This window comes from Lissotriton vulgaris, chromosome 5 (assembly GCF_964263255.1).
Source record: "Lissotriton vulgaris chromosome 5, aLisVul1.2, whole genome shotgun sequence".
In the NCBI taxonomy this organism is placed as follows: Eukaryota; Metazoa; Chordata; class Amphibia; order Caudata; family Salamandridae; genus Lissotriton; species Lissotriton vulgaris.
The window spans coordinates 1205989718-1206006668 of NC_141693.1; the positions used below are offsets into that span (position 1 = coordinate 1205989718).

At 49.2% G+C, this 16951-nt stretch overlaps 1 protein-coding gene across 1 annotated transcript in view; it reads left to right on the forward strand.

Moving 5' to 3' along the window:
• ABRAXAS2 (abraxas 2, BRISC complex subunit) overlaps positions 1-16951 on the forward strand; it is a 260260-nt gene that overhangs the window by 84378 nt on the left and 158931 nt on the right. The window contains exon 4 of the mRNA XM_086923005.1: positions 1851-1917. Coding sequence (XP_086779131.1) covers positions 1851-1917 — 67 coding nt within the window. The remainder of the gene's footprint in view (positions 1-1850; positions 1918-16951) is intronic.

A 16951-nucleotide genomic window follows, 5' to 3' on the forward strand; every position in this document is an offset into this window, starting at 1 on the left:
TACCTTCACAATATTTTTGTCCTCAAATTCTTGACACAGTATTTTGTCCCACGATACTCTTGGTGCCGATATTCTGTTTAAACACCATTGTAGCAGTGAACTACTGCCCACACTAGCTGCAGGTTTGATATTGTAGCTCTCAAGCTGCTCCTACCCTTACAACTAGGATTGCTAAATCACCTTTCTTGTCTTTCGCAGTATAAATATATACACTGAAACTGTAGCAGTTAAGCAGCCAGCAGCTTATGCTTCTGGGCTGGAGTGCAGTTACAACCTCAAGCAGTACTCAGTCATGCAAGGGGTAAAATTATGCAGTTTACATTACAGAATTCGTACCCCAACCAAGACTACCAATCCAAAGCAGTCCTCCAACCTATCCAGACCTAGTTTGTTGCTCTGCTACTAGAAACTAGATTGCAAAGAGGAATATGAGAACCACTTAGTTTTAATTACAGAACAAAATGTTTTTAATAAACTCGCAAGGCATTTTGGGTTAGGTTGTGTACCCAGCAGCAGAATGTTAAGAGGAATACAAAATCTGTCAGTCTGTAAATGTTGTTCTGAATGATTTACCTATCCTTTCCAGGTAAATCAGGATGTTTTTCTCAAAGTTCTGCTATATCATTCAAACATAATTAGCAATATCCCCAGACAAGCAAGAAGTTTATAGGTTTTGAACATTGTTTTCTTTTGACACAGTATGGCATAGATAACTATTTAGCAATTGTAATGTGACAACCCCAATTTAAGACAACATGCACAGGATACCTCTGAACTTATTTCAGTGCCCAGAGGCTAAAAGAATTATCCTGAACGTTGAGGTAGGTGTTGGCACAGGCACCCTGTGGGCAGTTTAGTGTAGTCATTGTACATAAGGACCCCTTACACCAGCAGTCCTTAACCTGGGGGCAACGGACCCTTGGGAGTCCACCACGCCTGTCCAGAGGGTCTTTGTATCCTTGACCAAATTTGTGGGAGCAGCACAAGCATAGCAAACTGCGCCTACTAGGGACAGTTTGTGGCCTCAATAGAAGTACTTGCATGTGCTGACAAAAAAGAACATTCATTATTAGCCATGAGTGTCCGCGATAATGTCATGCTTTTAGTGGGAACGTGGCAACTGATGGTACATATACTCTATTCAGTTGTGTTTTAGTTCTATATTAGATTTTGTATGGGCTCTGTATTGTTTAGTTTGTTGATGAGTGGGTGTTCCAAAGTGGACATGGTAAATGAGAAGTTGAACAGAGTGCTAGCAAATAAACTTAAATATGTTTTTGTAACAGTGGAAGGAAATCAACAAAAGGCAGATCAGAAAGCTTTTTCAGTTGTCTTTACTTTGCACTGGACTCAAGCATGTAGTCCATGATGGAATTGATTGAATGAGAAACTACTTGAGGTCATTAAGGGCAACCTTGGGCAACTGTCTAAATGACACTGAGGTTCTTGATTGAGAGCGTATGGATTATGGCATTAGGAGAGAAGGAGGTAGGTGAAAGCAGTATCATGGGTCCTTCAAATAAGTGTTTTTGCACTTATATATGGCAGTTCCTCTGGGTTGGAAGTGAGAGTAGAATGAAGGACAAAAAGCACATTTGATTATGATTCTCAATATGCATATTACATATATGGTTCCAAGCAAAAAAATTGCAACCTTGCACTAAGTGTTTGGAGGATGTCCATAGGTGGAGGCTGAGTAGGCAGTTTGAGGAACACCAACATCCTGTATATTATCAATGTGTGTTTCCAGGAATTGCATGCACATTTGATCATAGTATGGGATTTCTGTTTAGTTCATGATCCTTCTAAAAACATATGTGTTATAAATATATAGATATTTTTTATTTTAGCTTTTATGACTTTGCCAGTAAAGTCAACGAGGAGAGTTTGGACCAGATTCTTAAAGATCGACGAAAAGTAAGTAATGCAATTGCAACCAACCTTTGTCTCCTTAGCAATCCTATAGCTGCAAATGCCCCACATTATACTTGGTGTAACCTGTAGATCTTTGTACATCTGGGAATGCTTGTACATCTTGTTTTCCCACTTTTTTGCCATTGATAATTTTCATCTGTAGTTGGTTTTATGCTAGGTCTTTTCAAGCAATTTCATAGTTTAAACATGCTGTTGATGCAATGCTGATCCTTCGAAGAAGAAACTTAAACATAGACTTTGCCTGCAAATGAACAGTGCTGAATCCTAAATGGAGATCGTAGAGAGGCATGTTTTAAACAATTTAGTGTTTTTTAGTTGCTCTATACCAGCTTTCCAGAAATTTTGTTCAGGATATGGGGAGATGGGAGGCTGAATTGGGGGATTGAATATTGAGTAAAGTAAGTTAGCGTCCGCAGGGTCCTTTTTAGGGTTCGCCTGGCGTCCGCTGCACAGCAGCGTTCTCGCAGGCGAAATCTTGTTAGAACAGTACGGGAGCTTTGTCCCGCCTGCTCTTCCATTGGCTAGCTCCATAAATTGAGGCTAGCCATTGGAAGATAGATCTGTCTGTCATTGCCGGAGCAGATTCGTGGGCGTTCCGGCGATTTTTTTCGCTCTCCGCTCCTTTGTGAACGTCATTGCGGCAGGGGGCGGTTGCTTTTTTTTTTTCACCAAAGGCGTGTTTTTGTCATTCCGCCGAAGAAGGCGGCCTGGCAGTAGCTTACTTGCGAAGCTCCGTTTTGAAACTTTCGAGTTCGTATATGTAATGCACCTTTTACACCTCGTGTATTTTGTTTGCTCACAATTGTCACTTTTGCCTCCTGTAACTTCACGTCGTCGTGCTCTCGCCCCCCCCCCCCCCCTCTGCTCAGCTCTCCTCCGTTGCGCTTCAATACCAGGTTCCACAAACACTACACCTCAGTAACCGCTCCTATATCTCCTCCAGCAGCCGAGAGAGGAGGGGGCTGCTGATCCTGCTGCTCGATCCACTCCCGGAGCTGTGGGGAGACGTGGGCTCCACCGGCCGTGGGGCCGCGCTTGTATTACAGTGCTTGTTTAATGTTCCTTTGGGTAATGTCCGCGCTATATAAAAATGCCCTAAATAAAAATAAATAAATACTGCTTTGCTGGTCCTTTCGGATGTCCGACCCTGCTGCCCCTCCCCTATTACCTGCGGAAGTCGTTCCTGTCCGTTGCAAAGCCATAAGCTGTCTTTGAGCTGTAGGGGCGCAGTGTGCTCTGGGCCAGTGGTTTTGTGTTACCTGTTTTCTTTACTTTTGGTAGATATGTGTGTGCATGTGTGTTTGGTGCGTGTGTTAAGTTTGTATTTGGTGTTTTGCCATACATGTCTTGTATGCTAAACTGCATTGGTGCGCCTTTGAAAGTTTGTGCTTGCTGCTGTCCTGCCTCCCCCCGTTCGTGCTTGCTGTCCTGCCTTCCCCCGCTCCCCCTCCTGCTGTCTGTGTCTCCGATCCCACCCCCCCCTCCATTGCTTTTTTAATGTTCCTTTGGGTAATGTCCGCACTATATAAAAATGCCCTAAATAAAAATAAATAAATACTGCGTGCTGGTCCTTTCCTTTCGGATCTCCGACCCTGCTGCCCCTCCCCTAGTACCTGCGGAAGTCGTTCCTGTCCGTTGCAAAGCCATAAGCTGTCTTTGAGCTGGAGGGGCACAGTGTGCTCTGGGCCAGTGGTTTTGTGTAAACCTGTTTTCGTTACTTTTGGTAGAGATGTGTGTGTATGTGTGTTTGGTGCGTGCGTTAAGTTTGTATTTGGTGTTTTGCCATACGTGTCCTGTATGCTAAACTGCATTGGTGCGCCTTTGAAAGTTTGTGCTTGCTGCTGTCCTGCCCCCCACCCCTGTTCGTGCTTGCTGTTCTGCCTACTGCCCCCTCCCCCCCCCCCCCCCCCCCGCTGTCCGTGTCTCCGATCCCACCCCCTCTCCATTGCTTTTTTAATGTTCCTTTGGGTAACGTCTGCGCTATATAAAAATGCCCTAAATAAAAATAAATAAATACTGCTGTGCTGGTCCTTTCGGATCTCCGACCCTGCTGCCTCTCCCCTAGTACCTGCGGAAGTCGTTCCTGTCCGTTGCAAAGCCATAAGCTGTCTTTGAGCTGTAGGGGCGCAGTGTGCTCTGGGCCAGTGGTTTTGTGTTACCTGTTTTCGTTACTTTTGGTAGATATGTGTGCGTGTTTGGTGCGTGTGTTTAGTTTGTATTTGGTGTTTTGCCATGCGTTTCTTGTATGCTAAACTGCATTGGTGCGCCTTTGAAAGTTTATAATTGTGTTCAATGTATGTTTTGGGTATGTGCACATGTCGTTTTGATATGTACATGTCTATGTGACATAAGAGTGTTCCGTGTGTGTCGAATGTATGCATTATGTATGAGTGATTGGTTGTGCTTCTATCTCTGTGATTTGTGTTACATATGTTTGTAAGTTTTTGTTTGTGTTTTGTGGTTGTGTGCCTTCCCCGAATGCACAGGAGTTTGTATTGTTATAGGTGTGCATGGTTTGATTGCTGTATGTGTGTGCTTCGGTGAAGTATTCCTGTAATTGTGTTTTGGGCTCACACGTCCTTTTGAGTGGGTGCACTTTGAGTGTGCGTGTTTGTGTGAATGTTGGGTGTTCATGCTGGTGTTGTGCTGTTTGAGCTCCTTGCTTCTGTGGCCCTGTTTGTGTGTGCATGTGTGTGTATGTGGCAGAGAAAGTGACGCGAGAGCAGGGATGAGGTGTGCCTTGGCCCAGGGGCAGCAGAGCTGGCCTTGTTTCTGGCCCTGCAGTCCCCTCGACACCGCCCCAGAGCTGACATTACCGCAGGCATTATCTGTGTAATTGGGTTTGCTCGGTCCATCTCAATGGGTTTAAGGAAACGCGATAACAAGGACACAATGGATTGCTTATGGAGTGGACCTGGGAACCTTAAGATTAGGGACAGGGGTAATAGGCATCACGATTTGATTTCATTCCCCTGCAGGCAATGACACTTTGGGAGCTCGGGGTTGACTCCCATGTGGTAATTTGCTTCACACCTCTTATTTTCGCAAGGGAAACAGACCCTACAGCTCACACACAAGCTTTGGTTTAGTTTTGTTTGCTTCAGTGAGTATGTTAATGGGAGGCCGAATATGCCAGACCACCTAGCTAGAGTGGTGTACGCATTATTCACACATTCAAACTCTATTACACTTGTGCATTCTTCCACAAATGCGCACAGACACACACTTACACAAGTGCACACAGACACACACTTACACAAGTGCACATGCACGAACACACACGTCCATTTTGGTTTATGATTGCATAGATGAGCAGGAGAATGAGTTGCAGACATTTGTTGCATATTGACACCAGCCCATCAAGGCCTTTTGCACACTATCTCTCTCTTTCACACACTTACCCTCACACATGCACGCACCACTTTCAACACATTGCCACACATACAAACATATGCATTCTGACATTCACTTGCTTTCACTCACACATGCAGTAAACATTGTTTCTGGTCCATGATCGCCTCAGAGGGCATGATGAAAAAATCCTTGCAGACCAACGAACTAGAGTGGCACATACATGTTCATGCCTTGTGGATCCATGCATATGCACACTCACTCACATGCGCACATTCATACACACTTGTGAACGTTCATGCACACAATGATCATGCACATGTGCATACTTATGTGCACACACACCTACAAACACACACACCATCACTCAGGGATGCCTAATTGAATGTGAGCATTGCATGTCAGCAATACACACGTGCACACACACACACACACACCTACAAAACACACACCATCACTCAGGGAGCTCCTAATTGTCAGCAAGCTCTTTAATGACTGCAACTTAAGGCAGGGTTTTTGGTCCTTTGATAAGAAGGTTAGTTATTATTAATCATTTTTACTGTTTGCGAGAGATTAAGCTATCGGCATTGTAAATGGCAATGCCATTTATTTATCTGTTTTCAAAACCAACACATAAATAAAAAATTTGTCATTTACAAACCGTTGCATTGTAAATGCTTGTTGTTTTCATGTGTTCATTGGAGTGGCTCGACTAGGTCATTAGTACAAAAGATTCTGTTTGGTTTAGTACAAATGATAGCACATATAAAATGCAAAATCAGTTGAAAACATTAAAAATTCCTGTTAAATAATATCCACCATTACCATCAAATGCAATATATATCAATGATTGTAGAGCAATCCTTAGATAAGGTGACCGAGTGCACAGTTAAGTTAAAAACAGACAGTGAAATTCGTTAACCGAGAATAAAAGCTAAAAACATTAGTGAAAGAAAACCAAGAATAACATTTAAAAGCCGCTGTATGAAGCTGGCTCCGTATATACTATACCCAAGTAAGGTATAGTGTGCACAGTCAAGTGGTTAGGTGTAGCAAAGGATAAAGTAGATAGCACCGTACTCTCAAGTTAGTAGTATCTGGGCTGAGCAGTTAGGCTTATCAGAGGGTTGCGTTAAGCATTTGTTGTACAACTCAAGCAAGAAATGGTAGCTCACACATAGACTGAATCCAGACCAATTGTTTCTGTAAAAAAAATGTTACCTTGTTTTTATTACTAGAACTAAGAATCACTTAGTGCAGGTAAGTTGTGCAGTTTGTAAGAAGTAACCATCCTTTTCAAGGATGCAGTAATGTTTTGTAAATGCAGTTGTATATTGTACAGTTTTAAGAATAGATCCTGTAAATGCCAATCAAGTACAGTGGTATACTTTTGCAGTGTTAAAGTTAGACAGTTCAATGTAATATATATAATTACAATGCAATCCTAAGGAGGAAAACAAAGTTCAGCAGTTTGCAGGTAAGTACTCAACTTACTTCCCCGGGGGCTTAGGACAACACAGGGCAAGGCTTAAGACCAGTTAGGTACTGCATCACCAGTGGCATTTGGGCAGCCTGGTGCAGAAGTCACTGTGCCCAGTGTTATCCAATGGAGCGGAGGCGTACCTCGAAGAGGCATGGTCTGCAGTTTGGTACCTGCGGTTTTAGGGCAAATGCTCCAGTTGTTGATGTGAGTACCGTGGGTGCCACAAAGCTGCACCAAAGCTACACCATCAGCAGCACGGGGGCACCTGAGTGGTGGGGTTGTCAAAGGTGGGCACACCTCCCTTTTACACTAGGTTTTCTCAGATTCTCCCTCCCAAAGTGGGAGGTCAGAACCGGTGGGAGCCTGCTGCTGATAGCAGCAAAGGCTGGTGCTAGCTATCAAAGGCGGCAAACCTTTGAAGCTTTCCCTTCATGGACCCTGGCCATCCTGGGGGAGGAGGTATGACACCTCTGCCCAGGATGTGCTTTGTTTCAAGACCCAGAGAGCGGGGCTTTCTACCCAGGGGTCCAGAAACCTGTCTGGTGGTCGCAGATGGCTGGTAGCCAGTCAGGAACCACACCAGGGCTGGTTGTTTAGTGGGGGCATCTCCAAGATGCTCTCCTATTGCATTTTAAATTACATACAACACTGGCATCAGTGTAGTTTAATGTGCTGATATGTTTGGTAAAAACTTCTCAGCCTTCAGTAAAGCTATGATGGAGATTTGGAGTTTGTGCTGACAAACTCCCAGCCCATTTACTCAAAATGTCATCACTGCAATGTTTGTGAATGGAACAACCACTGTAGGAGCCTATTGCTTGTGCAGCTATGCCCTCACCTTTGGTATGGTGCACCCTGCCTTTAGGGCTGTTTCGCCCCTTAAGAGTAGCGACTTACCCAGGCCACAGGTAGTGTTGGTGGGCATGGCACAGAAGGGTATGTGTGGGGGCATAATACATGCTGCAGCCCTCAGAGGCACTCTCTGGTCACAGGGCCCTTGGTACCGGGAGTACCTTTTACAAGGGACTTGTATGCGGCCCAGAGGTGTGCTAGTTGTGGAGACAAAGGTAAAGTTTTTGGAAAGAAATCAAGCCGTTGGAACCTGATTGGCAAGGACCCAGGGCACAGTCAGTCAAGTTGGCATCATGTATCTGGCAAAAAGTTAGGGGGGCAACCATGCAAAAAGGGGCACTTTCCTACAGCCATCCTCTAATTCTCTGCTATTTCCCAACTATTCTACTGTTCTTCACCACAAGAGTGATAAATCTGCAAACAGCATCACAAATCACATCAGTTTGGAGTAGCTGTAATTGCTCCAACGCCTCTTTACATTTTCTGATATTTCGGTTCATCAGAAGGTCTTAAAAAAAAAAAATCTCAATTTTTTGTACAGTTCACGAAAGAAAAACACATGCAGTTAGGATTGGGGTGCTGTAGAATGGCATGGACAGAATATCCAATCTTTCCCAGTGTACACTTTAGAGGTATAGGAAACCAGAAAGTGTGCCAAGCCGAGCCTAAATCGAATTGTGTAAACATATGGCTCAATGCCTGATGTTGTGCATTGTGGGAGATATGTAATGACCATCTTCTTCCTTAATTTAGCCTAGAGTCTCTTTACAGGTAGTAAGCCTAAAAATTCAGTTTTAACAAGAGATTTAGCTGATGGATCTATACGTGTAGGATTCTTGTCCAAGTGCAACCTATTAATTGCTCAAAGACCCTCTTTCACATACATGAGCCAAGTAATTTTATGGGCCCTTGAGAGGTTTAGACCGTTTGTGTCCCCCTTTTTAAAAAAAATTAGAACAATGATAGCCCATAGGATGTAGGAGGGCCAACCTGGCTCACACCGTGCAGCACATTTACCAATATAGGAGCCCAGAAGGCCAGATTGAGGTTGAAAAGATAAACCAGGACTCGTCGAGTCCCAGGACTTTATTGCTTGGGTATCTATTCAGGGCCGAAATGACATCCCACAGGGTGATTAATATCTCTTCTGTAACTGCTGGGCTGATTGAAACGAGAGTGATGCTTCTGCACTCAGCAGGCACCGGTTCATTAAGATCATATAAATATGTAAAGTGCTTTACCCAGGCATGCTCAGGTATCATAACACCTATGCTGCTAGTGGAATTGTTTGAAAAGAGTTGCCTTGACGACCTTCCAGGATTTGGGGCTTTGTTTCTAGAGCAGGCAAGAAAAAACTCCTCCCAAGCCTCCTACCTAATATCATCCTTTCGTGTCTTAATTGCTGCTTTGTTTAACCTCCTACAGTTTCTCATTTCAAGCAGAGCCCTAGGAAAGGTTTTAAGAGTTTGTCCAAGGCTTCTATGGGCATTATTTGTAAAACCACTTATGCATCCTAGGGCATATTTTTGTCAGGTTCTGTTAATCGCTCAGATGCTTTTTTACAAATAGCAGAAAAGGCCCCCAAGACCAACTCAGGGTCCAGGGTCAACAATGAGAGTTTAACTGATCTCTCTGGCTCACTGTGTGTTGGGCTAGAAAAACCTTTTGCTCGGCATCCCGCCTTGTACGGTGTACTCTCCTATTTTTCGTAAAATAATTGGGCAGGCCTTCTTGTTCTAAGGTGTCGAGTCAGCCATAAACTAAGGCTTGGAGCAAGTGGGTTTTGTGATAGCTCAAAGCAGTGTTAAATATCGGGACTTTTAAGACATTTCTACCCCATATCTTCGATAATGCAATAAAATAAATTAGAGACCCATTTGCTCTCCCCTTGTACATAACTTGATATAGGATGTCTTCAGTGACCAGATAAGGTCATATGTCTTGAGGAGCCTTTTTAATTTAACTCCACAAGGGTTGTGTGCAAAATGTGAAAGGTTGCAGGAATCTTCATCCATTGTACAAACACTATCCTCAGCCGTAGAGTTCAGTCTAAGATTAAAATCTCCTCCCCATAATATTACATAGTCCTCTTTCAGACCTGTTAATATACCTTCTAAATCATAGGCAAGTGAATCCATCTGAGCATTTTTCTTATGGAAATTGTGATAGAAATGGAGGCTAGCCATTGGAAGAGAGAACTGTCCGTCATTTCCCGAGGCGATTGGTGGCCGTTCCGCCGATTCTTTCCCTCTCCGCAACGTCATGAAGACGTGGCCACTGTGGGCGTGTACTTTTTTTTTTTTTTTTTTTTTTTACACCGATGTTTGTGTTCATTGTTCGTCTTGTCCCTGTCCCGCTGGCTGTTTCCTGACCCCCCTCCCGCTGTCCGTGTGCCTGCCCGCCCCCCCTCCCGCTGTCCGTGTGCCCCCCCTCCCGCTGTCCGTGTGCCCGCCCCCTCCGCTGTCCGTGTGCCCGCCCCCTCCGCTGTCCGTGTGCCCGCCCCCTCCGCTGTCCATGTGCCCGCCCGGCCCCCCTCCGCTGTCCATGTGCCCGCCCGGCCCCCCTCCGCTGTCCATGTGCCCGCCCGGCCCCCCTCCGCTGTCCGTGTGCCCGCCCGGCCCCCCTCACGCTGTCCGTGTGCCCGCCCGGCCCCCTCACGCTGTCCGTGTGCCCGCCCGGCCCCCTCACGCTGTCCGTGTGCCCGCCCGGCCCCCTCACGCTGTCCGTGTGCCCGCCTGGCCCCCTCACGCTGTCCGTGTGCCCGCCTGGCCCCCTCACGCTGTCCGTGTGCCCGCCCGGCCCCCTCACGCTGTCCGTGTGCCCGCCCGGCCCCCTCACGCTGTCCGTGTGCCCGCCCGGCCCCCTCACGCTGTCCGTGTGCCCGCCCGGCCCCCTCACGCTGTCCGTGTGCCCGCCCGGCCCCCTCACGCTGTCCGTGTGCCCGCCTGGCCCCCTCACGCTGTCCGTGTGCCCGCCCGGCCCCCTCACGCTGTCCGTGTGCCCGCCCGGCCCCCTCACGCTGTCCGTGTGCCCGCCCGGCCCCCTCACGCTGTCCGTGTGCCCGCCCGGCCCCCTCACGCTGTCCGTGTGCCCGCCCGGCCCCCTCACGCTGTCCGTGTGCCTGCCTGGCCCCCCTCCCGCTGTCCGTGTGCCCACCCGCCGTCCGTGTGCCTGCCCGCCCTCCCGCTGTCCGTGTGCCCGTCCCCCGGTGGCGTACGCCCCCATCCAGCCACCACCCTGGACGACATGGCAGGAGGCGTTATCCGCGGCCCCGCCGGGAACAATGACTGCCACATATATGTTGGGAACTTGCCTCCCGACATTCGCACCAATTCTGTGAGAATGTGACCCTCTGGTATCCTGTATGTTCAGGCTCTGTGAGAATGTGACCCCCTGGTATCCTGTGTGTTCGGGCTGTGAGAGAATGTGACCCCTTGGTATCCTGTGTGTTCGGGCTGTGAGAGAATGTGACCCCTTGGTATCCTGGGTGATCAGGCTCTGTGAGAATGTGACCCCCCTAGTATCCTGTGTGTTTTGAGGCTCTGTGAGAATGAGAACCCCGGGAGTCCCACATGTGTCTGCTGTGTGAGAACGAGGCTCCGTTTCCAGTGTGAGTCTTTCTCTGTTAAAATGACTCTTGTTCCCTTTGTGGACGTCTCTTGCATGAGTGAGGCACACTGGCTTCCGGGGTCCGTTGGACCTGCAAGAATGAGGCCCTCTGGTTTTCTTTGCGTCTCCGCTTTTAGACTACGAGACGGGTTCGCGGCGTCTCTTCCGTGGCAGCGAGTCCGCTGGCTCTGTGTACCTTCTCTGTGAGAATAGAAACCCGCCGAGTGCGCTGAGAATCTCTGGGTGCCGGCGTGTGTTTGGCCACGCGGAGCTTGTTTCTCCCTTGCTCAAACCCCCAGGGATTCGTGGGTTGGAGCCTGGAAAAGAAAGTAGAAACTATGAGTAACTAACCAGCAGAGCATTTATCACCGGCAACAGGTGGCTTCAGTAGTCACAGGATCGGCAATTGAGCCCGACACTGCACTTCCAGCATGAATGTCAATTTTGAAACGCGCTCTTTGCGCTCTTTGCTTTGACCTGATCGCCTCTAGGCGCTTTTACAGACCCTTCTGCAGACCCTCTGCCCTACCAGGCCTCTCAGATCAGTCTGGCCAGGGTTGCAAATATCAAGTGGTTTCCTTGAGACCCCAGGGAAACCATGAAAATAGGAACACTTGAACCACTGAGCCACCCGTACCTGTGGGCTAGGGAGGAATGCTAGATCTGCCCACGGGGCCTCTTCCGCCGCAGGAAACACACAGTGCTCCGGGAGTCACCCCTCAGCGCTCAGAATCCCTTTAAATGACCAATGCGAGCCATCTAAAAATTGCAATACATACAACAGCCAACCTTGAAAGAACAGAGGGTGGTTCGGAGTGTGTCCTCATTCAATCCCTGGCCTCTTTGCTGAGACTACCTGAAGGGGCTAGTCCAGTGGTATCTGGCACAGTGTTTTATTCTCTTCCGTGATGGTTGCAGTCACAGCCTGAAACAGAGGTGTCATGACTCACCTATTTGATAGGGGTGAGGTTGCGAGAGGTGACTGGTTCTGCGACCCTGCGTCAATGTGAGGCGTAATCTAGCGTTCAGGGAGTACATTTAAATGGCAAACTATCAAGGACAGGCCGAGAAGTGAAAGATGGACAGGCACGGGCCTGCATTTATTCTTTGCCTGCACCGAGGGACCAAGATTCATAACGGTTTTGCTGTGAGTTGGGGGTGACTGTACTCCTGACTTACTCCTGAATGTCAGGAGTAAGCCGGAGTTCTCCAAGAGTACAATCACAGCAAAGGCTTTGTGACTTGGGCCCTTTTGGTTTAAGGCGTTCGTCTTTGGAATTCGTAGCGCTCTGTCTACAACCCGTGACCATACCCACCCCTTCGGGTAATCCGAGCTCGCGATTTCCCCGTTCTCCTTTAAAAGCCTCCGACTCCCATTGAGATCTTGGGGCAGGTAAAGATTTCAACATGCCTCCTAATCCAGATGTTTACATTGCCATGCTAAGTATGTGAATCTAAGCGACAAAAAACGTGGTTACTCGAATTTCCCACAGGCAGTGGACGTGTGCTGGATTGAGGGTGGAGGGGTAGTGTGAAGAGAAGGACTCTGAGGAAGGATTTCATATTATGGTGGTGATTCTGAGCGAGTGAGCTGACATTCTATTTCAGTGGTTTGACCCGAGGGTCACCCGTGCCCCTTTCTCTATTGCGCCTCAGATCCTACAATGCCACTGGGCAGCGCCTCTATTAGAGACATCCATGCTTACGGCTCTGGTCTTGGATGGTACCACATGGTGGACCCCAGGACAGGCCGTGTCTCCATAAGGGTGGATTCCTCCAGTTCTTTTCAGGACCAGGTCTCTGAAGATGCAGAGTGCAAGGGAGTGCAGAGTGCAAGGGAGTGCAGAGTGCAAGGGAGTGCAGAGTGCAAGGGAGTGCAGAGTGACTGCAGAGATTAAGCTAATGGCAATGTGGGGGGCGTGGCTAGCCGAGCAGCGAGATGACCACTCCGTGAGTGAGCTCCGCCGGCTACGTTCTTTGATCCTGAAATAATCCTTCTCCGGGTCCTTGCGGACCCCCATCATACCTGGGGATCGACGACGGACACCCAGTGGATCCTGCTGCTGAAGTTTGGTGCGCGGTGCTCCCCGGATCGCGGAGCTAACACTGTTTGCAGGCTTGCCGACCTGACTGCCTGCGGCGACCCTCGGCTGCGGAGCTGGGACCTGGACGCTGCAGGCCACTACAAGCCGCGGCTTTAAAGGCCTCTGGAGATTCTGCAGACAAGACCGCGAGACCCGGACATCTGCGGTGCCGCTGCTTCGGCGCACATTGGCGGATCCCTACTGGCCCGGGGAGAAGTCCTGGGGCACAGCCGATCCGGAGGGCGTGGGTGACAGCAGATCCCCCTCCGTGGCGGTGAATCCTGCTGAAACTCCGGAGACGGGCCGGCCATTTTCTTGAGGCTGGCGCATACTGATCGACGCTGCTGGACCTCGGCTGTGCGCTGTGCCTGGCCTTGTGCAGCGAACACCTGCATCCAATAAGATGAGGAGAGAAATCCACGGAGAGGGTGAAGAACTGCCGTGTTATCTCACGCAAACACTAACCTACTGAGGTGGCGATTCCGACCTTCTGTACCGAGGCTGGACCGCTGTTTGTGCCTACGAGACCCGAGGGGACCGGGGGTCCTGACACTGACGCCTCTGCCCCTGGCCTGGGCGATTTCTTAGGCCGGACTCGGCGCTGTGAAGCCCAGCTGCCGGGTTAAACGCTACCGCCATTTTGAGGCCTGCGAGCATTCTGAGCTGCGCACTGCTGGGGAAGTGGGCCTGGTGGGGCTGCGCGCCTGTGGTCTGGAAGACCGGTCTGTAACTCTGCACCCTCTGGCACCTGCTCCTGCTGCTTAGACACCGCATACGTTAATACATATACAGCCCACTTGCTGGAGCTGCTTGTGCAGAACACTTGCTGCCACACCATCGCCACTAACATGGGGAAAAATGAGGCCAGGCAGCCCAAAATAAGCTTTGACAATAAGCGACTACCAAAACACCCACCAACTGAAACGGACGGGGGAGAGTCGTCGTCGCAAGGAGCACCTGCGGACATAGACTTTGGGGCGTTTATAATGGAAGTACGATCCAGCTTGAAAAGTATCGATACCAAGCTAGACGCCATGTCCTCACAACTGGAGTCAGTGAAGACCAAAGGGGACGCTCATGAAACCAGACTGGATTGTTTGGAAAACAGGCAAACTGAATGCTGTGAATTCCAACAGCAAGCCAAGCAACATATCACGAATCTGGAGAGAGAGCTGGACAACTTACGTGCTAAATCGGATGATTTGGAAGCGCGTTCCCGTAGGTCTAATGTTCGCATTACGGGTATTCCAGAGACGGCGAACACTGGCAAGATGGAGGTGTTTGTGACAGGCCTGCTACACGAACTCTTCGACCCGGCCCTGTCGTCAGTCTTTACAGTCGAGAGGGCACATAGGTCCCTTGGGAAAAAACCACCGCTGGGTACGCCACCTCGTCCCATACTCGCTAAACTGCTTAATTACCAGGACAGGGACCTCATCCTGAGGCTGGCGAGGGAGAAGGGCAAGATTACGCATAAAGGAAACAACATCTCCTTTTACCCGGATTTCACCCCCCTGGTGCAAGCGGCCGCAAGGAATTTCTGCCGGCTAAGAAAATATTGCTGCAAGCTGGTGTGCAATATTCCCTGTTATATCCGGCGAAACTGAAGGTGCTCCACGACAACGAAACGCACTTCTTCACTGATGCAAAGTCCGCACTCAAGTTTGCTAAACACATCAGCGGCCCGGGGGCCAGAAGGAAATCGCCCAGACTTGAGGTTACTGCTGAGCAACTAAGTGAAAATGACTAGGTAAGCTGCCGCTGTCAGCTCTGTGACACTGCATGCCTGCTTCCTTCACGTCTTGAATCGGTGTTCGGCGGCTCCCCTACCAACTGCTGTTACACTTGAACTGGAAACGAGTGGGGTAAGGCACTGCTGTATCGCAAGATGCCCATTTGTTTTTTTTTTTTTTTTTTTTTTTTGGGAAAACCTTTATTTATAGAAAAAGTACACCGCTATTTAGCCATACATCCCGGAGGCCAGGCAGCATGAAGTCAACAGGAACGGTCGTGTACAATACCATCAACAGGAGCAATCAGGTTTAATTTTGTAAATAAGAGTGAACTCAAAAATTAAATAAACCATAAGGTAGAAAGGCCCGTAAAGGGCAAAAAAGGAAGAGACGTGCAAGAAGCACGATAGGCAGCAGAAGAGAAAGAGAAGGAGGCTGAGGACAGTACAGTTATAGCGGGCTATTGTAGCGGGAGGGGGTCGGAGGTCCGACACCCAAGGTTGTGCACAATAAGAATGACGACTGTGAATTACGTGGGGGGTAGCACAGCAGGAGGTATAAAGTGGAGTCCCGGGTAGGGGGTGTTACGGGGAAGGCAGGGTCCCAGTATCTAGTTCCACGGGGGGGTCGCAGATGTCTCCCCTATAGGAGTTCCAGGCACCCCACACAGACATCCACATTCTAGGCTTACCCCTGGCCACATACACCGTCTTCTCCCGCAGCATGCACCAGTCCATATTCGATTCCCAAAGGCTGAGCGAGGGGGGAGCTGGCGCACCCCATTTCTGGGCGATATCCCTCTTTGCCACCATGTTGCCCAAGGTGACCCACCGGGTCTGCGCAACACTATAATCAGTCGGGCCCCAGATGTTAAGGAGACATCTCCGAGCCTCAGCCGGCAGGGCCACACCAGTCACTTCTTCCATCACGGCATGCACACGCGTCCAATATCGGGTCACACAAGGGCATTCCCATATAATGTGTAGGAAGGTCCCAAGCATTCCACATCCCCTACGGCACATGCCATCCGTTGACAGCCCCATGTGTATTAGTCTGGGACCGGTGACGTACACCCTGTGCAGTATCTTCAGCTGCACCAGGCGGAGACGCGCAGAAATTGCCACTTCTCTGGGAGAGGAAATCGCCGATTGCCAATCCTCGTCATTCACCTCAATTCCGTCATGCACCCAGAGCTCTCTCAAGCGCACCAGCAAGTCAACTCGCACATTGATAAGTTTTTTGTAGGTGAGGGAGATAGAGCTGTCCGGCATATGGCCGTCCAACACCCGATCCTCCAGGGGAGATGATTCAGGGATCGCTTCCGCCCCCGACACATGAGGGGAGAGAGCATGGCTAAGCTGAGCATGTCGGAAGTATTCCGTTGCCGCCAATTGGTACTCTGATTGCAGCACCTCGAAGGACTTAACCCTACCCCTAGCCACCATGTCCCCAACCTTGGATATCCCGATGGTGTCCCACCTGTCGAAGCCCTTCGTGTGCCACAACTTCCCCAAGACGTCTGAGTCAAACAGCGGGGTGGCCATGGTAACCCTATTGTGCCAGCCCAATGTTTTAGTAACTGCACGCCAGATATGAACCATAGTCTTAGTGGGTCCCGTAAGCTTCCGATCCAGAGACCTGGAGTATAACGCTCTGTAGTAATTCCCGTCTCCCACGAGCCAGCGATCCATAGCATAGCCTGGGTCAACCGCCGGTCCATAGAGGCCGTGATTAACTGCCGCAAGTTGGGACGCCCAGTAATATCGCCGCACGTCAGGCAGCGCAATGCCCCCATCATAACTCGGTATAGTAAGCTTGGCCAGCGCAATCCGCGGCCTGCCGTCCCACAGCAACGCTCGTTGAAGGGATTCGATTTGCACAAATTATTTAGCTGGCACAGGGTC